Source organism: Phaenicophaeus curvirostris, chromosome 10 (genome assembly GCF_032191515.1).
Source record: "Phaenicophaeus curvirostris isolate KB17595 chromosome 10, BPBGC_Pcur_1.0, whole genome shotgun sequence".
NCBI classification, from domain to species: domain Eukaryota; kingdom Metazoa; phylum Chordata; class Aves; order Cuculiformes; family Cuculidae; genus Phaenicophaeus; species Phaenicophaeus curvirostris.
In genome coordinates, this window is record NC_091401.1 from 12,835,789 (window position 1) to 12,861,408 (window position 25,620).

The 25,620-nt window shown below is 42.9% G+C and overlaps 1 protein-coding gene across 1 annotated transcript; it reads right to left on the minus strand.

Moving 5' to 3' along the window:
* Positions 1-2,215: 2,215 nt before the first annotated feature.
* Positions 2,216-25,385, minus strand: MOGAT1 (monoacylglycerol O-acyltransferase 1). The gene is made up of 6 exons (XM_069864471.1): positions 25,230-25,385; positions 15,170-15,348; positions 14,540-14,741; positions 11,885-12,059; positions 8,142-8,341; positions 2,216-5,242 (listed from the first exon to the last, which is right to left on the minus strand). The coding sequence occupies exons 1-6, from the start codon at positions 25,321-25,323 to the stop codon at positions 5,088-5,090; spliced, it is 1,005 nt and encodes a 334-aa protein (XP_069720572.1). The 5' UTR covers positions 25,324-25,385; the 3' UTR covers positions 2,216-5,087.
* Between the last annotated feature and the right edge of the window lie 235 nt (positions 25,386-25,620).

A 25,620-nucleotide genomic window follows, 5' to 3' on the forward strand; every position in this document is an offset into this window, starting at 1 on the left:
AAGATCAAGATGCAGTGATGTATTTCAAATAGCTTCCAGAGCTGCAACACTCGTGTTACTCCCTGGAGGTGTTTAAGGCACGGGTGGACGAGGCGCTGAGGGACATGGTTTAGTGCTCGATAGGAATGGTTGGACTCGATGGTCCGGTGGGTCTCTTCCAACCTGGTGATTGTATGATCCCCATCATCCCCGCGGCGCCCCCTGGCGGCGCTGCCCCCGCAGCCTCCCGGCTTCTCCCCGGGGTGACGAGCGACGTGCTCTCTCGAAACGTGTTTTCTTACCGGGCTGCCTCCTTTGAACCAGGGTCTTTCTTTAAATGAGCTTCTGCTAGGAGGGAGGGGTTTGGGAAAACTCGAGGAAAAATGCTTGCTTTCCACAGCCGTGTTACGTTTCCCACGCAAACAAAACAGCACAAATTTTAGTAACAAATAAAACCCCCGGGTTCTGTTTCAGTGTGGACTCTTCAATGCATCTTAAAGCACATAAATATCTGTATTATTGTGTCCAAGAATTAGCCCTAAACAGTTTCCCCAAGAAAATGCTCTAATTCCTGTCTCTACAGGACAGGCATAGAACGACGGGAATGGTCTGGGCCAGAAGGGAACTTAAAGTTCATCCAGTTCCACCCTCCCTGCACGGGCAGGGACACCCCCACTGGACCAGACTGCTCCCAGCCCCATCCAACCTGGCCTTGAACACCTCCAGAGACAGGGCAGCCACAGCTTCCCTGGTAACCTGCGCCAGTGCCTCAACGCCCTCGCAGAAGAACGTTTCTTTCTAAGATCTTAACTGAATCTCCCCTCTTTCTGCTTAAAACTGTTATCCCTCATCCTGTCCCTGCACTCCCTGATCAAGAGCCCCTCCCTAGCTTTCCTAGAGCCCCTTTTAGTACTGGAAGCTGCTCTAAGGTCTCCCTGGAGCCTTCTCTTCTCTTGACTAAACAAGCCTCTTACAATTACTTCTTCAGATAGATATATTTCTCCAGCATGTGACCACATTAAGTAACAAGCTGCCTCCTTTTTCCTTTCTCCTCTTCTCTGCAGCTCTGTTCAGTCTGTTGAACTGAGACAAAGTGAGGGACTGCTGGGGTCTGCAATGCAGGTGCAGCTCCAGCAGCTCAACTGATGTGACTTCGATACCAACCTCAGCAGAAGAACCGACTCCTCCTTCAGTCCACCCAATTCTTTTCACAGTCAGCTATTTGGACACAACAGTAACATCAGTTACCTACCATGAGCGCCGTGATCAGGATTAGTGTGCCTGCAGCACTCTGAGAAGCACAAAGATTCAGTTTCTCTCTGTCCCACACTGTTCTCCATTTCTTGCTTTATAGGTAAAACTTGCTTCTTTTTAGCATTTTGGCAAAAACAGGATGTGATGTTGATCCATTGATAAGCCATGACACATCACCCATTTACACTCGTGCAGGTGTAAGGGCACTACTTCAAAGCATTCCAAGGCCACTTTTTATCCATTTTTGCCTTTGCAGTATAGTGAGATGCAAGGCGGTATTGTTCCATAAAGAATTAGAACACTAACAAATGACCATTAGCCTTTCCCATGCTTGGGAAGTCATACTTCTCACTGTGTCTGTTAGTATAAACATGGCCGTAATTATAAAAAACCCTAAAATTAAAAAAAACACATCAGTGTTTTAAGGCGGCTGGTTTTCCTCTTCCCAAAGACAAATGCAGCACTGTTTTATTCCAAGCAGCTATTTAGTTCCCCAGTCCCTAGAGGCAGGCACAGCCTCTGCTGAGCTTGCCCTTCTACCTAGGCTACACATATAAGACTCGGACTCCTTGACGCGAGTGCTGCTTAAAATTCTAGCACGCTTAAGCTGAGGTTGAATTCAATTCCAAAAGCTATTACTTCACCAGCCCCTCAGAGGAGTCACCCACGCTCCTTTGCTCCAGCTTCCCTGCCGTGCTCTGTTGTGTGCTATTGCAGCCCAGCCCTCCCCTGCCATGAACTTCTCCTTCCTCAGACCCTTTGAGACTTGACAGCAGGAACTTGGCTGATCCCTCAGCTGACTGCAGTGAGCAATCTATCCATCATCTCTGCCCCCCTGCTCCCTCAGCATGTTAGGACCACCAACTTGCAGCTGGTATAGGGGACTTCTTGAGCTCAGTCAGGCTCCCAAGGTCGAGGGATGAAGCCCTCACCCAAGAGCAGTGATGCACACTGGAATTCCAGTCAACGCAGACACACTTTGGTACAAACCTTTATTATTTTCCACCTCCTTGCTGCAGCTCTCATTCATTCATGACTGACATTCATATTTTAGAGGTACCATAAAAAGTTACAGAGTGGAAAACACGCTTTGTAGTTCACAAAGCAAAAATTCCTTGAGTATTGACTTTCTGTAAACAATATTTGGCAGTGATGTTCACCTGCAGGGAACAAGCAGGCACTGTCACCTGAAGCACATCAGAGGCAATGCTGGCACAGTACAGAGGCAGAGCATCTATCTTGTTGATAGAGGATGAGCTCCCTAGGACTACTCGTACCACAAATAGGCACAAAATGAAACATGCCACCAAGCAGACCCCAGTAAGGGTGGCCATCCCAGGAATCTGAGCACCACCAGATTCTTCTGATCAGAGCTGGGAGACGGGGGGTCACCATTCCCACTCTCTGCTCGCTCTCGCTTTCCCAAGCACAAGCTGCAACTCAAGGCTGCCTTAGTACTCACTCTAACGAACACGAGAAGTCTCCTCGTGGCTGCAGCAATGGTGAGATTGGGGCTTGCACCAGTCACAACAGGTCTGCAGCTTCCAGAGCTCTGGCCTTTGATCTCAGCATTGTGGGGCTGGGTTACAAATCCACATACCAACACAAGTAAATATTTCAGGTGACACCATGCCTATCAGGTCTAGAGGCTGATGTTCTGTTTCAAAATAGGCCTGGATGCACTGGAGAATTTGTTACTAAGAGGTAGGTTAGAAGGACCATCACAAGCAATCTGCTGCAGTTACTGAGCAACAACATGTATTTAAGAAGTTGGAGATTTTTTTTCTTTTTTTTTTCTCCGTCTTCCTGTGCTACAAAGCAATGAAAATGTCCCAGTGCCAACTTGAATTGGTATTCAGAGCCCACCAATAATTTTCCCATTCAATTCAGAGGTCAGCCTGCTTGTAGGGTACCCTCTGGACCAGATATTGCCCCAAAATCGGTATCCATGTAGTCCCAAGAAGTTTTGGCCACTTCGATCAACAACAATCTTTTGTTACTGCCCATCCTCAACCCAACACTAATGCTTTTAAATTTACATCCTGAGCTTCTATATCATTAAGGTAATGGAACAAGAGGAAATATCTCATTAGAGCAGAAGATGGAGGAAAGAATAGTCCGACACAGATTCCAGATTCTTCTTCCATGAATAATCAGCCCTACTCCTCAGGGCAGGCAACAAAACAACAAATCCAAAGGGAATTTCACACAGCTGGCAAAGCAATAATGACTGCCTGGGACTCATCACTTACTACAGTCCTCAGGACCCTGGAGACCTCTTCCCAGGTATCAGACTTGCTGTGTTTGACTTTCCTAGATACAAACCCTTCCAAGAGGTGAAACAATCCTCATTGTGTTAAACACATCCAGTCACAGTGCCTCCTCTCCTCAAGCCATGCTCCTCAAATAATCTTCTTCTGAATGAGAAGCCCCTGCTCAGTATTTTGTATGCATACACACTCCTTCTGAGATCTTAACCCAGGGAAGGATAGACAGAGAGTTAGGAATTAATGTGTCTGCACCACAGAGATCATCAGGTAGCAAAATTGTGGGAAAGGAGGGTAAACACACATGGCACCGAGAAAGCTCAAGTAGAGTAGAAGTGAATTGTGGGCACATTGGCAGCACCCTGTCAGGGAAGAGGGGGTGGCTTCTTCACACATCACAAATTCCAGCCCTGGCTCCCAGAAAAGACATCTGCCATCCTAGAAAAATGAGAGCAGGATTCACAGGCTCAGTACCAGTCAGATCTGATGGCAGATGGGCACTAGAATGAACAGCCTTCCTAAGGAAACCAACTTGTTGCTGGAGGGTTTTTTTGAGCACATCAGATCAACATAACCTTTGCTCTGTCTGGCAAATATTTACTCAGCTTTGGTTCATTAGGACTTCACTCCTTAGGAGTCACGGTATCTCCGCTCTTTTCTTCAAATGCCTTCACCTTGCTAAGATCCTTTCTTTCAACATTTTAACTTTTTCCCAGAGTCCCAACTTCCCTTCCTCCTGTGGACGCGCATGGTATATGATCATTTTCAATTTGCACCAGACGTAAAGTTCACCTGATTCCCCTACTGGCTTCCTCTGCCCAGTTCTCCTGTCCTGTGCCTGCCACCTCCTCTGGAACTACCAAACAAAGCTGCTTCATCTTCTAAACTGATGGTCCAAAGCAGAGCTTATCCAAAAAATTCACATCATTAAGTAATTCTCACGACCCAGCATACACATGCACACAGAAAACTCAACATGATGTTTCCTTCCAAGGGTTTGCCCTGCTCCATAACTTGGCCAAACCACTTCTGCTGATATCCTTGTCCAGGGCAGAATGCTCTTATTTATTCTTGAATTCACAAGTAAATGGCTTATAATGCTGAAAGCACACGCCTTCATTTCCATGGAACAGCAGCAGGGTTTTCTGATATTCAGAGAACAACCTGATGTTATCTTTGATACATGCTGGTATGTCTCTCAGCTTCTAATCAAAGTCTTCTCAGGTTTATACTTTTCCTTCTCACGATCTCATGGCTGGGGCAATTCCTTTCCTTTTGCTATTCCATAGCTTTATGGTGAAGTACCATGGTGGCTAGAACATCTGCGTGGAGTCTCTCACTAGCATTTCTGGTATGGATGAACCCAAAAGGACAACTCCAAACAGCACCAGCTTCGAGGCTCACACCCTAAGGATTTTTTTTTTCCCCAACAGTAGATAAAAATCAATAAATCATCTAATGATCCCTTCTTCAAATTATTCCTTACACAATGATAATTACAGATTGCACAACACAGATTGCAAGAAAGACATCTTTCAGTATACACTAGTTTTTTCTGTGAGATTTGGAATTACAAATTGTAATTTGCTACTCAAAGATAAGAGATTTATGCTCAGGGATTCCATAATTTCTTTTGTGTTCTTCAAATAGTTGTCTCAGTTTCTGTAGATACAATGCATGTAGCTGGTCAATCTCTTCAGTGGTGGGATTCAAGTTCCGTTTTACAGGGATAGGGCTTCCCACTGTAAATCAAACACAACAGCAGCATTAGCTTCAATGACATCTGTTTCTAAGTAGAATTGCCCTCCCTCCTGTAATACCACAGCTCCCAGCTGTAATACCGCTCCCAGCAAGGTGGCAGAATCACATCACAACTCTCTTGCCCTGGAGCCCAATACTGGCTGGCTCAAACTTGAGCCCTGGCTCTGGTTCTCTACTTCCTTTTGCTCAAGTTCAGATAAAATTGATTTTAAAACCCCATCATTTCAGTTTGGCAGCAAAAGCACAAAGGGGAAGGTGGTTAAGCTCTAACTTGAAGGAGCAGTTCACGCTTCAATATACAATTGCATGGGTTATGAGCTGTCTTGCCATTGGGGTAGTATTCCATGAGTTCAAAATAGCATTTAAAAAACACACCTTCTCACTGTCTTCTGACCTGATCTGAATACTAAAGGTATCCAATGTGAAGGACATGCCTAAGAGGACAGTGGCGGCCTCAACCACACAGCCAGGAACAGGACTGAAGGAAATACAGATATCTTCTGATTTATTCAAAACAGGTATCACTGCACCAGTGCCAGACAAGTTGTTGGCTCCCTCGGCCTAGGGAGTGGTAACACATAAAACCCACAAAGCCTGTCAGATGTCTCTGAACCATCCATTGCCCACAAATGTCATTCCAACCAAAATGTTCTCAAGGCAGTGCGCAAAGCCTGCTCTGTCAGAGTGAAAGGGAACATGGGAGAGAATTCCATGGCAGTCCAGAGAGCGGCCTCCTCCTCTGCCAAAAGCTACGGCTAAGAGAAGCTTCCCATGATCTCTGTCTTCCTTGTGTTGTTCAGTCTCTACAGATTTTCACTGGAAGCTCCAAGAGCTTAACAGACCCAACAGAGACTACAGAGGCATCCTGTAGAAAAGCAAAGCATTACAAACACGCCCCGGAACTTTTACAAAGGTACCTGAAAATCCCTTTTCAACAGATGCTGCCACTTCAAACTGGATGGTCTTAACTAAAGGGAAGGGAAGTCTAGCCACAACCACAAAGGGGCTGATTCTGCATTTTCCTGCTGGAGCTTCATTTGCCAGCATCTCCCAGACCTTACACAGCACTGAAATTCAGACTTTACGTGGCCAGGGGTGAGAACCCAACCCTGAATTGAGCAATAATTAAGGAGATGTGAAATCAATATACATACAACACAGGATTTCCTGCAGCATGACTGGGAACACCAAACAACTCTCAAGCCCTTTTGCAGCTGTCTTTTCTAAGAGCAGAGATTTCTTGTGGAATTGGAAATTACATGTATCTCTATAATGTTCTGTGCAGCTTGAAGTAACTTGCTTAATTTGATATTATAGAGTTGATTCTATTTCTAAAAAGCAGTAAGAATTCTCAGGGAAAAAGAAAAACAAAACAAAACAAAAAGCACTTCATTTACCAAGCCCAAAATGCTAAGACATCATGGACCTTGGTTTTGCTGAACTGCATCTCTTTGCTTTAGGAATCATGGCTTCTGGACCAGGAGGAAACCCACCGATACCCGGCCAGGTTGTCAACACGGCCAGCTGGCTTGGGTGGAGCTCAATGTGACTCTGCAGCTCTTGAGAGCTGAGCTAACACTTTCAAAGCCAGGCTGAGCCACATCAAGGCCCACATCCCCCACATCAACACAGTGACAGTTTTCAAACATGAGGAGACACAGACACTGAAGGTAAGGGATTTCTTGAGATCATAGAACAAATTCTGTTGCAAGCCTCTTGTCGTGTTCATTTGAAGCACTCCTATGCTTTAGCCACGGACCACCTCTGTCCTTGCAGTAAACACTACAATGATGAAGATTTACCTTAAAGTGAAAGATATTTTAAGCTGCAGAACAGTCTCAATGTCATCAGCACAAGGAAAAATCTACGGAAAAGACATTGCTATCATTTCAATGTTTTGAAAACTTTTTGGCTTTAAAAAAAGTCAGGTTGGATGGGGCTCCGATTAACCTGGTCGTGTTAAAGGTGTCCCTGCTTCTGCAGGGAAATTGGACTGGATGACCTATAAAGGTCCCTTCCAACCAAAGCATTCTATGAAAATAAGTGACATTTGTAGCCTGCCTGTGGACCTTAAAAATTCAATCTTTCTAAAACATTTAACTATATGCACTGATAAGATATGGAGCTGTGTGAAATTTCACATAAAAATAGCTACCTTTTTGTCTTAAATACCCATACTAAAATACTAAAGGGAGAGCCTTCTTAAACTGCCCTTGTGGAATACCAGAAAATTTTCTGCAGACACAGGCTGCATTAGTTCACTCCACTAAAACTTGTCTAAAAATGATTTATCCAATATATTTGGGCAGCCAGCTATTCCCTTTGATGTCCAGCACAGCTTTTTTTAAAGGCATGGGTTGTCAACAGCACTAGTTAAAACCATTAAAAATCAAAAGCCATTCAGTCCTACACTGCAGTGAGAACAGACAAGGGACGAAAACTCTCTTCCAAACTGCCTGTCAACATGGCATGCATGTTCACCATTAAACATGAACAGATCTTTCCATGGGGAGGAAACCCAAAAGAGAAGGAAACACCTTAGGAAGCTGCAATGTCATCTCAGCAGCAGCCTGCTGAAAGGCACCCTCTCCTTTTCCTCTTCTGTCTGACCCCTATCCTGATGAGCGCTGGGTCAAGACTGCACAAGCTCCTTCCAGTAGTCTTGTCCCTGAGTGCTGCTGCGGTAGCCGTGCATCAGCTGAAACACCCAACTGCTGCTTCTCTGCAAGGCTAAGAAATGAAGGTGCTGGGCATCTCACAAAATAATTGCATCAACAGCTGCAGAGCTGTGGCAACCCTCAGGTATGGACAGATATTAGGCACACACTTATGCGTTTTTAAACAGTTGCAAAAGCATTAGAAAAGGCATGGTGAACTTACCAACCGTGTGAATAGGTTGCCTGTAAGGTATTAAGCCAAAGCTGTATTGAAATACTCCTCTGGCATGAAATAGCGGTAAAGCAAAGCCCATTATCTTTTGTAACTTCTCCTGTACATTTCTGAGCCACGAACCTTTGGGGTTTGCAACTTGCTTGAATAGTTCATTTTCACCAAAGGAAAACACGGGGACCAGATGAGCTCTGTAAAACAATGAATACACTGAGAACTCCACCTGAGCCTGAACTTGCACTGCAATTCACATCAGCAGCCTGGAAATAGTTTCATAATAACCAACACAGAAAGGTTTGGCAGCTCTAAACTTCATCATCAAGAGGCACCCAACTCTGCTGATATGCAGTATCTGTTTTGTGATTTGGGGGTTTAAAAAAAGAAAAAAAGTGACTGGCATACAACAAGCAATTAGCTTTTTGGCAGAATTTGGCTGGTTGCTTCCCATTACAAGTGTTTATGACTGTCCATAATCATAAAATTGAATAATTGTATCCATCATAATAATGATTATGATCTTATCCACCACTATTTCACCAAGCCCACCCTTGTTCCACTGCATTTTCTCACTCAGCAAGCAAAGAAGCCTCTCTGCTGACCTTATAATGCTCCCAGCTGGGTGGCATCAAAAACAGATTCTGTCTTTCTTCTGCCTTTTGACTTGAGTAATACACGCACTTGATTTCAGCACAAAATCCATGATAAAAACCAGACACCCTTACAGATACAAGTGCAATGCCAAATTCCTCTGCTGTCCAATTCCCAATGAAATCCTGCTTCCTCCAGACTTCTTTGAAAAACACTAGCCTTAATTTATTATTACCAGAGGTCAGATCTTACCCACAGAAATTATACTAACTCACTTTAGCTCCTGTACAGCCTAATGAATTCTCATTCAGTTCATGAATTGGCTTGGGAGGAAATGCACTGACTCGACTCCTTGACAAACCACTTAAGCTGATGGAATCAGGGCACTTGTCTCCAACAGGCAAAGCCACCACTATATTAAAACTCTGACTGCAGTACACTTTTTGATTAATGCTTTGTTTCATTAAACAGTATTTTACACAGTTTAAAGAAAGAAAATGCAGGGTAATCCTAAGCAGTCTCTAAAGGATACAGAGGTGTTTCATTTGCTTTTTTTAAGTCTTTGCTTCTGTATTTTAGCTCCATTCAGCACACCCTATCTTTGAGAAAAAACTTACTGTAAAATTGCAGCCTTGCTATAATAGCCTTGGGATGAATTACTGCAAAGCTCTGAACACCTGAGGAGGATGCACTGAGGACAGAGCTGGCTGGAAAGCACTATGGACACTCAAAACCCACCTGTATGGAAAAACCACCTGCTTCTTAAGCCTGAGGACCCCCAAAGACTATTATTCCCACTCACTATTTTGACCAGTGTCTGCTCAAATTTTTTTCTCAGATAGAGCATGTATCACCCAGCCACCTCTAAAGGAAATATCAGAAAGCCTGGTACATCCTGTGGCTGGGTAAATACTCCACTTTTCACTACAACACTAAGACAAACAGGAACTTCTCGTGGTGCAATAGCAGCTGGAGGCTGTGGGATTAGTTTTAGGCTTTTGCAAGATGCTCTGTAGGAGGCCGAGACAGAGAAATAAGTAACTTATGATTGTGCAACTAAAGTTAACTTAGCTGATTCATCATTTGTTTTGTGTCTTCAGGATTTCTTCACTTCATATCTGATACGTGTACTACCTCAGACCAAAATGTCCCTTCCAGTAGTGCAGAGGACTTTTCCTGACATGCTTGGACCACACTTGACAAGTTCCTAGCTGAGGAACCACAGCTTCTCTTTGATGGCAGTACAGGAGACAGGACCAGAGAGCACAGGTCTCCACATTGTCTCTGGCCTCTGCACTGCCCCTTTCCCTCTTGGTTTTTGATGCTGCAGAACAGGAACATATGCAGGCAGTGATAGCAGCAGTTGGTTCTTCTCATCTGCTTCCTGCAAGCCTTCCTCACCTTTTCATTAGCCAGTGAGCTGGCAGCTTCTTCCACATTTTGTTAATTGTTAGAAACAAAATGTTACAACCAGAAGCAATTACTGGATGCAGAGTCTTTGGACAAGAACTCAGGACTGCCAACAGCGCTGCAAGAGCTGTAATGACTAGAGTCATACTGTCCTACTGTTCCACAGCCCTACTGGACAGAAATTAAGTCAGGATTCCTACACATCATGTAGAAGCAGTTTTTCATGCTGGTGCTCAGACCCAGAATGACTTGTAGCCTGGTGGTTAAGGTGAACATGAGTGAGGTGAAGGCTTCAAGTCACTCAGCAGAGATAGGCGTTATCACCCTAGTTGAGGCCTCTAGACAGCAGCTTCTTCCTTAAAAAGGAGAATCATAATTCAAAACAAAGAACTTGATAAGGAAAGAAGTGGCTATTCCTGTGTTTTGTAAGTGTCCTGATCTTGTTGTTGCGTGTTGGGGATGCTGTTGAAATCAAGGACAAGAGAGGTACAGAAGTATCTAGTTTCTCAATCCCCATCAGTTTAGATGAGAGATAAACACCATCCTTTGTGATCTGTCAAATTGGACATTTAGTGATATGCTCAAAAAAAAAAAAAAAAGAGCACCTAAATATTTATGGCTGAAGAATAAAAGGCTACTGACGGTGTTTAGGATCCTACTGGATTAATCAGCAGTTGAGCAGAAAGAGTAAAGACTCATTTAGGCACTAAAGTCTTAATCTAAATACACAAGTGTTACTTCTGGGTACAAATTAGACTAAAATATTACATTCTATTGGAGAACAGGTCCTTTATAAGACTCCTAGGTATCTGTATCAGAAATCTTCTTGGAATTTCACCACAGAATAGTTTCTAGAAAAAAACGGACCTTGGCACCTTGTGTGAAAACAGAGAGCCACTCTTTGCAGAGACCACATTTTTCCAGCCAGTAGCTTAAAAACCTATTCTAGATTCATCAAGACTAATATATTTTTCTCACTGCTTTGCATGTAAGTATATAACCCTATGAGCTGTTCAGAAAGCTTAACAGGAACAAGTCATTGGTTCCAATATTTCTAGTACTCAAGACGATTGGGACCAGTACAGCCCAAACATAATAGCTTATACAAGTATAAATCACTCAAAAGATAGTACTACCATCTCTGTTCTCAGAGATGGTATTTGGTAGCAAAAAGTAAGCTAGTTTTTCTTGTGATTTTCACAAAAAAATCCCAGAAATTTGCTTTTGTGAATAACAATCTTCAAAAGAAATTTTTTAGAATAAAGGTGAAAACAAATCTTCTTAGACCACAATTTTCAGTGATTTAATAAAACAGGGCCTAGCTTGTTTTTTTTTTTTTTTTTGTTTGCTTAAAATGATAAAGGAAAATCTATCTTAATGTAACTGCAATTTACAGAATAGCAATCAGAATGTCTGCTCCACTCAGCAGTAACAGCCAAGGTTTGCTAATATTGTTTCATAATTCTTACTCTTTGCTAGTACAAAACCCAACTGAAACAACACACCGAGATATGCTAATAACACCAGCTTCTTACAGACTATGAAAGTCAAAGGGAGTTTTCAGCTCTCCCAGATGGGATCTATGTGGACAGGATGGCTCCTGTGCCAGATACCTGAACATTCTTAGACAAGTAACTCTTTTAAATTCTAATTAAACATTTAATGTCTATAATATGAACTATACTTAAGAATCAATCAAAGCATGCTTACTACAGCAGCCCAGATGGGAAACTCACCCATGTTTCAAAGCCATTTTAATAAAGCCCTTCCTCTTGAGGATATTCAAAGTTAAACTGCCAGGATGTGCATTCAGAGCTTCCTCTGCTCCTCCAATCACAATGACAGATGCGTGGCCACCTCCTTCGTTATTCAGCACATACGAGACACTCTCCTTGGATGCAGAAACCATTCCTTTAGAAGCAAACATTTTAAGAGTGACCATTAGATCTTCATGTACAAGTACAGTGGAATCTAAGAAATATTTCTAAATATCTAAATGATGGTTCAAAGATTTGGGTGCAACCCTCTTTCTCTTCAGGAGATTGGGTCTTAGGTAAATCCTTCAATCTCAAACTGATAAGCTAAATGCTGTTTGAGTTCTTCAGGGAAGTTCTTCAGGTTAACTCCCCCATCAGCGAGATTCTATGCCCTAGAACAGAAGAGGTGATAGGCAGCAGCTACTGTTGGCAGGCAGCAGCTAAAGCCATATAGCAGGTGCATATAAATATAGGCACAAAAGGTGTAAGAGAATGAATAGAGGACTTGTGAACTCAAACACTGATCTACAGCACCAAGCTGATCCCCTTCATTCTTTTCAAAACTATAAAGCAGCTGTTCCATCTAAGGCAATGGCATGACAGTGTCAGAAGCAGAAAAGGCTCACTTGTACCATCCCAAATGGCTTCATCAGCTCATTCTCTGGTAACCAGGACCTGGCACTAATCAATCTATTTAGGCTAAAATAGCAGAAAATACGAAGCTTTGCTCGTACACCTAATACTTCTACATCAAAGGCATGCTAGCATACAAGCCTTTAACATTGATTTAGACCTTAGCCTGAACTTGGCACTTTGGAAAAACCCTAATAGATATGGACCTGACCCCTCCAGAGCTCCTTTGTGCCCTAAGTTTTACTGCAAAGGCTCATAGTGGTACCAGTTACCCAGAAGCCACATGTAATTGCATTGTGTTGAATCAATGTAGTCTAAATTACAATCTAGAGATCAAGTCTAGTCAGTGGTGGTGGTATTTTCTGAGGGGCTGGGGAAAGTTGGCTGGTTTGTTTGTTTTTACAGGACAAGCAAATACTCCACCTCCTGTTACCCACTTCCTTTTTTTTTTCCACCATTAGGGACCTTAAAACATGGATTATAAAAATCTGCCAGGAAAGGCAAGATGATTGTGATCCAGTTTTGAGAGTTGGCCACCAAGAGGAATAGTTTGCTACTGGAGCAGGTTCAGACCTCAATAAAAAGCTATTTCCACTTGCCATGTAAGTATCCATAGTCACTGTCACTCTGAAAAATGCAGCTGACCCGTAACTCACAAATAACTCAAGTGATGCTTGTTCACCCATCCGCATGAATTTTCTCTAGAAGAGAAAGTAAGAGCCACTGTCTTTCCTCAGGACAGACTTATCCCCCCACTGAATCTGAGATGTCAGCCTGCACACAGGGTTCTGTCCTCCACTCGCTGACACAGCAGCTCAGTAGTGCTGCAACTGCTCTTCCCAATGATAACTGCAGCATAGCAGGCTTTGGAGACAAGCAGCAAAAGACTGGGAGATAAAACAGTGTGCTAGGAGTATGACTTTCAGTACATGGAAGATTTTGCAACTGTTTTATGGTTTGACTGATAACCTGTACGATACCAAAGGTCCTCTCTGGTTTATCACCTGTGAAAAATAAGATATCATACTGACTATTGTGTAGCGTGCATTTTACTCAAGTTGTTTCTCATCTAGCAGGTAAATATTTGTTCCTACAGGTCAAGATGCCAAAAAACATGGGGAGCTGACTTTCTGGCTAATCAACTTTTAAAATCATTATCTTCCACCACGGCCAATCCAGTAACTTTATAAGCCTGAAAAAATCCCCTCAAATAACATTTGCATGGCTGGGCATTCTCTGGTGTGCTGAAATACATTTGGGTATTCCATTCTGATATTCTGTGTTGCAGTCAGGAATACAAGCTAGTTCTCTGCCATCAAAACCTAGTCTTGTGCACTAGACTGTACTTACTCAAATGCTGTTATTTAATGAATTTAAGTAAAAATTCCTGTATTAAACCACTGGGGGGGACATAACTACTGATTTCTTATGTTTCTCAGTCTTCATTACTTGTTATTTTTATCTTTTATTACTGCAGTACCAGTCATGAATATCACCCCTTTACGATAAGTGCTGCTCAGAACATAGCGAAAAAAGTTCCTGTCTTTAGAGTTTACATCTCCATTAAAATTACACAAATTTGTAATATGCAACCTCAGCAAAAAGCAGGGTAGTAACTTCTGACTAGAAAGATATTTGTAATAACTAAGACCATAAGCCTTTTGTGTCTGTGCAATGACTAAATAACGTTATAAATTAATATGCCCTTCTCTTCTTGTAAATAACTGGTACTCAGCATTGCTGTCTCATAGTTCAAGGGAAAAACAGCAATACTATTCAGAAAGAAAAAGCAGCTCAGTGATCTCATTTAACAAAACTACTAATAAAATCTTTCAAATTATCTTGCAATAACAGTTAATCATAAAACAGAGGTTTAATTTATCAGCAACGCTGATCCTTCTGAAGTGAAATTACTTACCACTCATAGGCACAGGAATAGACTAAATATGAAGTAGAAGCTATAATGTGGAGCAACAGCTGAGACATTCTGCTTTTACCTACCAGCACTCATTACGTATTCTCTGAAGAAGGGACAGCTGAACCAGATGGGCATGATATGAAGATAGGGAGTAAGCCCAGGAAATAAATTTTTGAAACTTGGACCGGTGCAAAAGTTTCCAAAGGCTCCAGCTACCAGGACCCCATGAGGGTGAAAGCCAAATAAGTAGTTGTGATTTGGACTCAGATCTGAAGTTTTTATAAGCTGAAAAATAGAGACAGTGGAGGACTTTATAATACTTACCTCGGAAGGATTCTCAAAAACAACAAGTATGGAGATTGCACATTGACAGGACACAGAACCAATGACAATTCATTTCCTTCTGAGCACTTCAAACTACTGTCCTGTTTTACAGCTGAACGAAGGTTAAACAGATGTGTCTCAAGATGTGATGTTTAGCATTTACTGTGCTGAAGCACTATCTTGTGACCCAATAATCCAAGCAGAAAATCAGCCCCTACCCCTTTCTGTCACAGAATCTCAAGATTCCCACGTTTTAAGAAGTTCAGTTCGCCCTAAAGTAAGTATTAGAGTTTTACCAAGGATGAGTCTTAGACATTTGTCCACACTCATGGCTACTCAAGCTGTCTCTGTTCCAATATTTGCAGTTCTGTGAGAAACCTTTTACTCACGTGAATAGGAAAGTATTCCCTAAAGTACTTCCAAACAGTCCAGCTTCTGACCCACTGGGACCGTCTTCCCCCCATGCATGGCGTTTCCCAATCGAAGTAGAGCCACAGCAGGTACAGAACAGCAAGAAACCAGAACTTGCCCAGGATCAGGATCATGAAGAATCCACAGCAAAACTCCGCTACAAGAGACAAAAAAGGAAACTGTAGCAAGCATTAATCATGCCTGTCTTCTTTTAAGACATTGAATTCCCCACTCTGACATTTTTATTATGGATGCTACTCAAAATGTATACAAATTGAAGCTAGCTTCTTCCAGACTGAATGGATGTTGTTACACCGAGGGTGAATGAAACACGTGCAAGGGAACCAACATACTTGTCTTCTCCCCGTGGGGAAGGTGAACACTAATGTCCAGTACAGAGCAGCTGGTTTACTTAAGGCAGAATAAAAGGAGATGGCAAGAGCTAACAAAGATGTGATACTTCAGTGAGCAAGAAGGGAGCAGACCTGGGGAAGGAAGAAGGAGGAGAAAGAAGGCCATGGCAAGATCTCTTTTCTAATAAGAGTAGTGTCGGGCAATCATTTCCCCTTTCTTTTTCTTCATTTCTCTACCCGTAAAATGGGGATGGTAGTTCTACTCCCTGTGCAGGGTGCTCTGTGATTGGCCAAGGAGATGCACTATATGAGATCAAAACATTCAGAGATTCCATTTCAGCCTCTAAACATGTCCCTGTAAGCAGAAACTCAGGACTGCCATGGGAACAAACTAGCAGTTTTATGTCCTGATACTTTCAGGCCCAGGTTAAAAAGTACATCCTACCACAGTAACAATATACTGGAAGTTTATTATACACAATTCGAAAACCCAGAAAAAATTGTCTGATTAAACAGAGTTTGTTACTTTGGGGCTCAACGTTGAAACAATAATTCAGGGAAACTCCCTATGGAAACATTACCTTTGTAGGCTTGCAGAGTTTTGCACTCTTGTAGCAAGCAACTCGAGCAGCGATGGATGCCACCAGGTGCAGCCCAGCACAGCAGTGCTTGTGGCTCTCTGCCCTGGAGAGCACCCTGCAGCAGCACACTCGCTCTGATGTCTTGGGAACGAAACACATCAGGCTCACAGGTCAGAGTAGTTCCAGGTTTGCAAGTGAGCCAGGGATTTAACATCTCGTATTTACACAATAGCAAGCAAACCCCACTTGATATCCCGTTATGTCCTACGAGGAGTTATGCTAGTGAAACATATTGAACTAAATACATAAGTAAATAGAGTGGAGTAAAAGAATAACACAAGTACCACAGGCAATACTTTGGCTAACACAATGTAAATACTATCAGAACTGAAAACTCTGAAATAAGCAGATGGACCAACAGTTAAGAACACTTATCCTAGTTAAGCTTCATTCAAGAGAGAAATTGCTTCAGCATTGAAAACTCGCAGGAGACTCCAGGTTTCGAGCTGCTGAAATTCAGAGCTTAACTTGGCTCATTCCTGTGCCTATACACTATGCCTAGGTGAGCCTTTACACTTTGCTCCAAGGAAGGGAGAAGGGAACAACTATAAACAAAACCAGAAGCAGGATCAAATTGACTGAAGGATACCCTGTTCTTCAGTACCATCAGTACAGAGGCTTATTGCTTCCTGCTTAAATAGGCAACCCTGGTCTTGTACGGAGAAGCACCTTAGAAAAATAACACCGCTGAATGAATCACACAGACCTCCAAAGTTGACTCCCAAAAGCTGAAACGATGAGTTCTATAGGACATTGTTAATGCTGGAGGAGGAACACTGGTGAAAGGTGACACTCCACTGCTTCAGAGGGAGAACTAACTGGGAATCCTACATGAGCAACACTTCAAAGTAGGGCACAGAAATATTTTGAGGAAAAGTCATTACCTTATCTTTGAAGGAGGCCTACAGAAACTATAGAAATTTTTAGAAATCCTAACCTGGACAGAATGTCAAGGTTCAAGGTTTAAGTTTGAATAAGTACAAGAAGACTTTTAATTGCCATATATCAATTAATTTCAGGTTGTTACGCAAAAATTGTTAAGTATTTTTATTTCCCACCCTTCCAAAAGACAGGCTTTTGGCTCAGTGCAGAATCACATGGCTTTTTACTAACAGTTTTGAAGTAAAATAGCTGAAAGCTGCTTTGGATCAAAGCATCCTTGCTGTGTGAGTTAAATCAGCAGCACTAAGTGCCAGACAGCACTATTTAACAATATACAGACAAACTTCCAGGAGATCAACAAGCTCCCTGCTTTGCTTTAGCTGAACACATTCCTGTGTGCATGTGAGATAGGGGGAGATAAGTATGCTGTCAGCACTTCCTAAAGGGAGCTCAGCAACTTGTAGGACAAAGCCAATTTATTATTGCATTCTCAATGAGACACACCAAACAAATTCCTTTTACTATACCCCCTTATTACTTCAATACATTAACAGCCTGCAAGAGGAATTAAATACTGATGACTCAAAACCAGTGAGCCTATAAACACTAAACCAGTATTTTCTCCTTCAGAGAAGACTGAGTAAAATAACCGGCAACCACTTTACCTAAATTCATAAACAAATTCCAGGAAAAAGGTGAATAATTCAGAATTCAGCCCTTTACTATATCATTACCTCCTTGCATGTAGTTCCAACGTAAGCATAATTTTTTGTTTAAACTTGAAGTAAAGCTTTGAAAATGTCCCTGTTGTGCATTGGAATGGGGAGGGGGAACGATATGGGTTAAAAGGCAAATCACTGCCATGAGACTTGGATCATCTGGCTTGCCAGCCAACATCGGCAAGACTTTACATCCCTTTTCCTCCATTTCCCTACTTACAACACATGCATACTCATCGGCTGCAGGAAATAGATGGGTGGGGAAGTAACAGGTGATCCCAGCAATCAGAAGCTCTGAATGCATTTGCAGTTACTATAGAGTAAAAAAATGTTTGAGCAATATCTACTGTGAGGGCCATGAAATCTAAGACTGTCCTCTAGCAGAAAAGCCTCCCATTACTCTCAGAGCAGTCATAGACCATGTGAAGCCAGTGCAGATGCATCCAAGGTCTCCAGGGCACTCATCTCAATCCAACCAGGACTACAGGCTCTCTGTAGTACCTCATGAAGCCACGTAAAGCAGCTCGCACCAAGACCTCCAGACTGCTCGACAATTCAGAACTACAGCCAGTTTCTGCTGTTTCCCATATGCCCTTAGCAAAGCCTTCCCTGAACCCACTGCCATGTCTTCAACCATCTGGAGATATTCAGAAATCAGCGATTTAACCCTTATCCCACAAAGGACACGATAACCAGGACGTCTTTATCCCACTGGCATTCTCATGAATACACAGGTAGAGATGTGACTTTTTTACTACTGTACTTCTGTGGGTTTTAATGAGCACGTGTGCATATCCACACGCAAAGCAAGGTGAAAAGCTCATTTCTTACATCTACAGCCATGGTGGGTTGGAGGGCGGGAGCGGGGGGACGGGACGGTGAGGAATGAAAGAAGGCATTCTTCAGCAACCATGTTAATGTACCTGCAACAGAAAAGTCCTTTCCTCACCTTTAGCCTTCAGAGTAGCAATGTGTCTGAACTGCATACCTGAGGAAGAGCACACTGGAAGGAACACACAAGGACAACCGCACACACTGATGTTTGCAACCCTAATGAATATTTGCTCCTCTCTATTATCCCTCAAGGTACCACTGATAAGTTGATTCGGGCATTATTTTTTTTCCCACGCTTAGTTGATTCTTTCATTAGGGAAAATTAAAAAAAAAATTAAAATCAGCCTCAACTTCTGGAAATACTTTCCCAAATCATAAAGAAAGAGATAGGAATTTATATGAAACAACACAAACAGCAACTGGACTCCAACAGTCCAATCAAAGGAAGGCCAGAGACAACAGGAAACACCTGAGAAGAGTCAGCCTGTCAAGGCAACACTAAGAAAGTTCAAGCCTCTACAGAGTACTGCTTTTACAAAGAAAGTATTGTTTTAAAAAAAAACAGAGTGATCATTTTAGTACTCTTCCCTTTAGAGCTTACTAGTCTGTGTGATTCTGTCAATAGACACGTCTCCACCAAAAGGACAGGAACTTGCTGCCACTTTTTACCAATGGCCGATATGGACTCCACAGCAAAGAGCAGTCTGGGAGTTTATTTAAACTAAATGCACTGGGAAACTATTGAAGTCCACAGGAATCTGGTAGCCATCTCCAGGACTGAAGCAGCAAGGTCAACATTTGTTGAATACGTATCACTCTCCTGTAGCAGAGGTCCTTTGTCAGTTTATAGGTCACAGCTGGGAGCTCCAGTCACAAGAATATTTGAGTATTCCTACCAAGGGAGCTGTGTTTCAACACTACTATGATAACAAACGCTCAGATGCCAAGGCTGGTTTAAAGGCTTGTTTACTCTGGAATTTGGTTCTGGCTCCCAAGTAAGCAGACCTTCCACTGGCAAATACTGATAAACTAGAGATCCAGAGCATCAGGCATTACTGCCAGAGTGGTCTGAATACAGTAAATCCCAGAGTAACTAATTACCAAATTTGGCAGCATGCCAAATTTAGTCTATAGACTCACTGTTTCAATTATTTCTCCTTAGGCATCTACTATCAATTTTGTTCACATGCAGGTTGCCAAGCCAGAGCACCCCTGGCCTGATGTGGCACAGCCGTTTTTCTCTTCTCAATCTCAGGACATACAAACAAATATGCGTGGCAACACAGTTAAATTCCCTCCCTAAGATGTAGGTAACAGAAGGAGCATTCCTAGAAATACTAGTCAGACAAGCATCAGTGAGTACCCTGTTATTCTCTGTCATCAGTCCCTGCTCACTGGCCAGCAATGAGCTTCAGAGAGAAATAAATACAGACTGACCACACCAATTAGCAACACCAGCCAGCTCGCCAAGAAAGGCTCACAAAGCCTAAATGAGTTTTCTTAGGTATCAAAAAAGAGGTTTATAAAAAAGCTTTGAGAAAGAATGAGACCAGTTTAGTTAGCTAGTTACAGCTGATTAATTAAAACAGCACCAGGTAACAAACCATCATGATTTGTTTGGGGAAAAGGTTACTTTTTTCCTTAGCACAGACAGCTGCTTTCTCAACACTTAAGTCACATATGATTCCAGCAGCAATCTCTTAGTCTGTGGCAAACATTTCATCATTTCGATTCTTTTGAGGAAGCCAGATCCACAACTCAAAACCATCTCCAGCCAACTCCAATTAACAAGGCACTCCAATTAACAGAGCACTCCATCCTACACATGCAGTTGTTTATCACTAGAGAACAGGATGTGCTTTAAGACACATCAATGTCTTCAGCATATTATTTTGTGGCTTTACACATCTTAAAGTATACCTTGTATCATGTACTGATTTTGTATTATTAAGTATTTTGCAAATAAACACATGGGTGAACGCCCAACAGTCACATCCTTGGGCCCCAGCAGCAAGGAGACCTGCGCACCGCTGTTGGCCCTAGAAAGGGAAACACAGAAGTTGAACCACTCTCCCCTACCACCAACCCATCCCAAACCAAAATCCTGTTGTCCTTGTTGCAGGATTAAACTCTCTCTCATTTCCATCCCTCATTGTCTGGACCAAGAAACCACCACTCCACCTGAGCTACCTAGTTCGGCGTTTGGTTTTGTACATGCTTAAATTCCACTGTCCCTTTTCAAATCAAACACACAGAAGATGGTAGAGGAGACGATCACCAACAGAGCCATCTTGCTTTATTTTCCCCAAAGTGCCTTTATTTGATTCTTGTACATTAGAAAGGAAGAAAAGCAAATGGCTGAAGCACCTGCAAAGCAGCACTCAACCCAAATCTCATTGATTTTTCTTTGTTGGAATCGTTTTGCCTTTAAATGAACCCTTTGATCCACCCACTGCCTAGGTACTGATCAACTCCTGATACAACCTGAGCTCACAGATGGGCAGTACTGAGGAACACAGCTCACCCCTGCAGCACTTAATTAGCAAGAAACAGAAAACCTACACTGGTTCCTAGCAGGACAATATCAGACATGCTATTTAACTGCAGCAAAATTAATTCAATGTTCTTAAGAAAAATATTTCCAAGCTTAAAGAAAAGACATCCAGTATTCCAGTACCTGAAGGAAGCCTACAAGAAAGCTGTGGAGGGACTTTTACAAGGGCATGGAATGACAGGACAAGCAGGAATGGCTTTAAATTGGAAGGGGGAAGATTTAGATTAGACATTAGGAAGAAATTCTCCATGATGAGGGTGGTGAGGCACCGGCACATGTTGCCCAAGGAAGTCATGGCTGCCCCACCCCTGGAGGTGTTCAAGGCTAGGTTGGATGGGACTTTGAGCAGCCTGGTCCAGTGGGAGGTTGGACTGGTCCATGGCAGGGGGGTTGGACTTTAAGGTCCCTTCCAACCCAAACCATTCTACGATTCTATCTCATGCTAAAAACCTGGGACATCCACTGCATTCATCCATAGCAGCAATTTCTTTTGTGTTTATGTACCACGAAACCTACAGTACAGAAATGGGAGTGAGAGAATAACCTCTTTGCTCTCACCTCCAGTTGGTCCAGCAGCATTTACAAGCTTGGAGATTTCATTTCTCCAGGTGACTTTCTGCCTGAGGTTGGGCTGGACAATGGCGCAGAGAGATCACAAGCAGATATCAGTACACAGCTTCAGATGTGGACATGTTGTGGGTGCTCCACAAGCTTGAAACTGGGTCAGACCTGCCCGAAGACTGTCAGCCCCTGGCTGTGCTGATGAACCTCTAATAACAGTAATTACTAGCACAAAACTCCATCAAAATTGTGTTTCGGTTTTTTTTTTTTTTCTTTTCCTTCTCCAAAGTACGTATTCCAAAATTGCAAAACTTTTTTTGCTGTTTCAGCAGTGAAACACTAGCGACTTGAAATCATGCTTCAGCCTGACACTGTTTTGGAATTCCACTTAATACAGCAAGAAACAGCATCATTTTAGCATTTCCTGGGTTTCACTTTTCACAGCTTGAGTTTTTTAGACTTCAGGCTGATACTGCTCTTTTAAAAGAAGGAAGACAGTTTAGAACACTTATTTTTCATGGAACTTAACCTAAACTATTTCAGGCTGCTGCACTTGGAGCATATGAGAAAGGAAACCATACAGCAGTCTCAGCTGGCACACGGTGGGAAATCGTTAGATGGGCATTTCCCTCAACTAATCCAGAAGCTCTTAGATACAGACACAGTATTTCAGTACAGAGGAACCACCGCTACAATGAAAACTTGTCTTTTCTGCTTGAGGGTTGAACTTCGGCAGCCCACAGTGCTGAGCAGGGAAGCACAGGAACTTACACTCAGAATTTTAAAGAGGTGCCTATTGTGCATAATGAAATTCTGCGCACATCTGTACAGCTTCTTTGAGACAAAGGCATGTTTATTCTGCTTATGCTCTACAGCAGAGCAATCTGTCCGTAATACAGACCCAACCAAAGCCTGCATGTCACGCAAAGAAGCAGAACTTTCTTGTTTGTATCATGCTATTACAATAATTTGTTTAGTATTTATTGACTGATTTGCTCTTTCTACAAGTGGTGATAAGATTAATGGTCATCAAAATATTGCATCTATGTACATCTGGCCAGCTAGTGAGCAGCCTTCAGTCACACATGCAAGAGGGCATTTTCCATCATCAAGTCTTAGAAAACCACGCAGCATTACAACAAAGCAAGCTCCGAGAGCAAGAGGCTTTTTACATTAAATTCAGCTAGTTGTGAGGGTCTTGGACAGGAAGATAAAGCCAATGCTCAATTTTCAGTCTTCTATTCAAGTCACGTTATGGATTCCAAGTTGTAATGGGCTCCTGTTCCCCTTACGGCTCACTCTGTGTACCAAATCATGTTTTCCACATACCTCTTCCCAGATGTAAAGGACATAATTACTCAGTTCAGCTTTTGTCTGCCAGGGCACTAATTTTTACAGTTGCCTTACTCTTATCTGTTAGTCCTATCAGTCCATTTTACTAAGCTATAGCACCTCAACACATACCTAGATGCACAACTTTAGGAACTAAGCCAGTACCCTATTTATTCACTGCTCTGAACAGAATTCCTGTATCTATAACCTGGATCTTTAGTTATTACCTGGTGTTATTTGTTCAGGTTATCACATGCAGATATTTTAACATAAGAAAGACTGAAACTACAGGTGATCCTGCTTGGTATAAAGTAGTTCCAGATACGCACCAACACCTAACCACCACCTACCCCTCCAACCTATCCTGTGACGAACTCACTCAATATTTCACTCCTACTGGGGCACCCACTGCATGGTTTTAAAGTGTCACTTCTGAATTCAAGAGCTTACAGTCAATGTTTCCATATTTTGTCAGCTCAGCTGACAAAAAAAAAAAGGCTGAAAAATCCCTGCACTATGGCAATGCAGAACATCAGAAACCAACCTACTTTTAACTTCTTTAAGTAATTTAGGATTCAGCCACCAGAACTTTCCTAGAGCTAAACAAAACTCTGGCCAGATCACTCCGACTGTCCTATGACTGAAAGGGTACACCTACAAAATTAGAAGGTCACCTTGGATAACTCTAAACATAAACACCTCCAGGAAAGCACAAGCAGGTGATTATTATTAGAATCAATTTGTCCACCAAAATTCAAACATTCTTGCAAACAATTTTTTCATGATCACATGCACTCAACATGACCAGCCATAAAACCACTTCCTTGTGGCTTTTCCTCAACATTTATCCCCAGGCGGCACCAGCTGCAGAAGACAGCTGTCTATTTCTCCCCCTGAACTGTGGCGAGAGTAGATTTTCTGCAGCCCGATCACTTCCAGTTAGTACAGAAGGACGTGATTTTCTGCAGCAGCATTGTTACCAACCAGCCTAGGATAAAAAAGTGTTTCCTTCTGCTGCCACTGAACTTCCACTGCATTTCATTAGCCTGGAATAATGGCATATGCCAAGATGTAATTCAATAACAGAAAATTAAAAGCACAGGCTATTTACAACGTAGCCACAAACATGAACTGCCCCTAGTCCAACCACATATAATTTAGAGGTAACAAAACAGCCAAGCGCTAAAGACAAATCTGTGAAGGTGCTTCAGACTACATGCTTCCCCACCTACTCCAATCTTTTATGTGTGGTCTAACAACCCAAAATAAAACACCTGAAAGACATCTAATCACCACCTGACTGATACTTGCAAGATATACAAGGAAGATACGCTCATTCCTTTTCTCTTTGTAAGTACTAAAGCACAGACGATCACAAAGTGTTCAAACGCTTCCAATACACACAGGTCAGCTGCTCTGTCCCTCTGAACAGTTTTGTTCCACACAGACTATGCCACAACCGCTTGACAATTTACACAATCTGTGGACCTGATCCCAGAGACCTGAGGCTTAGCTTACCTTATCAAGTGCCTCATTTTATCAAGCTGAAGACAACCACCTGTGAGAAGATCTGCTGCTGTGAATAGGTGTTTAGTGATAGGAATCTATTAAGGTATTAGGAAAATCCACTGTAAAGGAATAATCGGTGGAAAAAGTTTACTGAATAGAACAGTTAGGAAGACTTTCTTAAAGCAAGTGAGGACATTTTTTATAAATTTAGAGAAGTGGCTGCATTTAAGCCAGTTCACCACAAATCCTTACCAACTTTTGTCACTTAGTTAAATGAGAATTTTATTGCAGTACAGCACATAAAGTTATTTTACAGAATTAGTAATGAGAACAGCATTTGTCACATACCAGCCTTTATGCTCATGTTCGATAAGAAGTTGTTAGTCGTCAGAAATCTGGGGGGCACCTCAGCCGGAATCACTAGCTTTTTAAGTTCATATTGGAAAAAGAACCCATGGAAAGAAATAGACACCACACCACCCCCACACCCCCACCCCCGAAAAGCAACCCAAAGCTTTTAGGTAAAAAGGAGCCCGCAGCGCGATGCTCCGGCGCGCCTGAACCACAGCCCGGAGCCGAAGGCTTGCAGGTTAAGGGGGAAAAAAAAGATTCTTTCTCTTTTCTCTGCGGGACAAGGGCAGGGAGGCTGTTACCCAGCAGCAGGAAGGAGAAGATCCACTGCAGCACGGCCACTGTCTGGATCCTCCTCTTTAGGGGGACGTTGAGGGGGGCAAACTCGACCTTCATGCTGGCGGCGGGGGGCTCGGACCGGGCTGCCGGCGCTCCGCACCTGCCCGGCCCCGCGGGCGGCGATGGGGAGGCGGCCGCCCCGCTGTGCCCGCCCCGGCCACGGCCACCGGGGGCGGGGAAACCGCGGACCCGCCGGGACACGGGCACCGGGACGAAGGCACCGGGACGGAGGCACCGGGAATGGGGAAACCGCGTCCCGAGGGGGCGGGAGGTGCAGGGGGCGCCCAGCCAGACCCGGCAGCTCCGGCTCTTCCCGTTATCCCAGGCGCTGAGGCTCTTATAGAGCTTATGGAA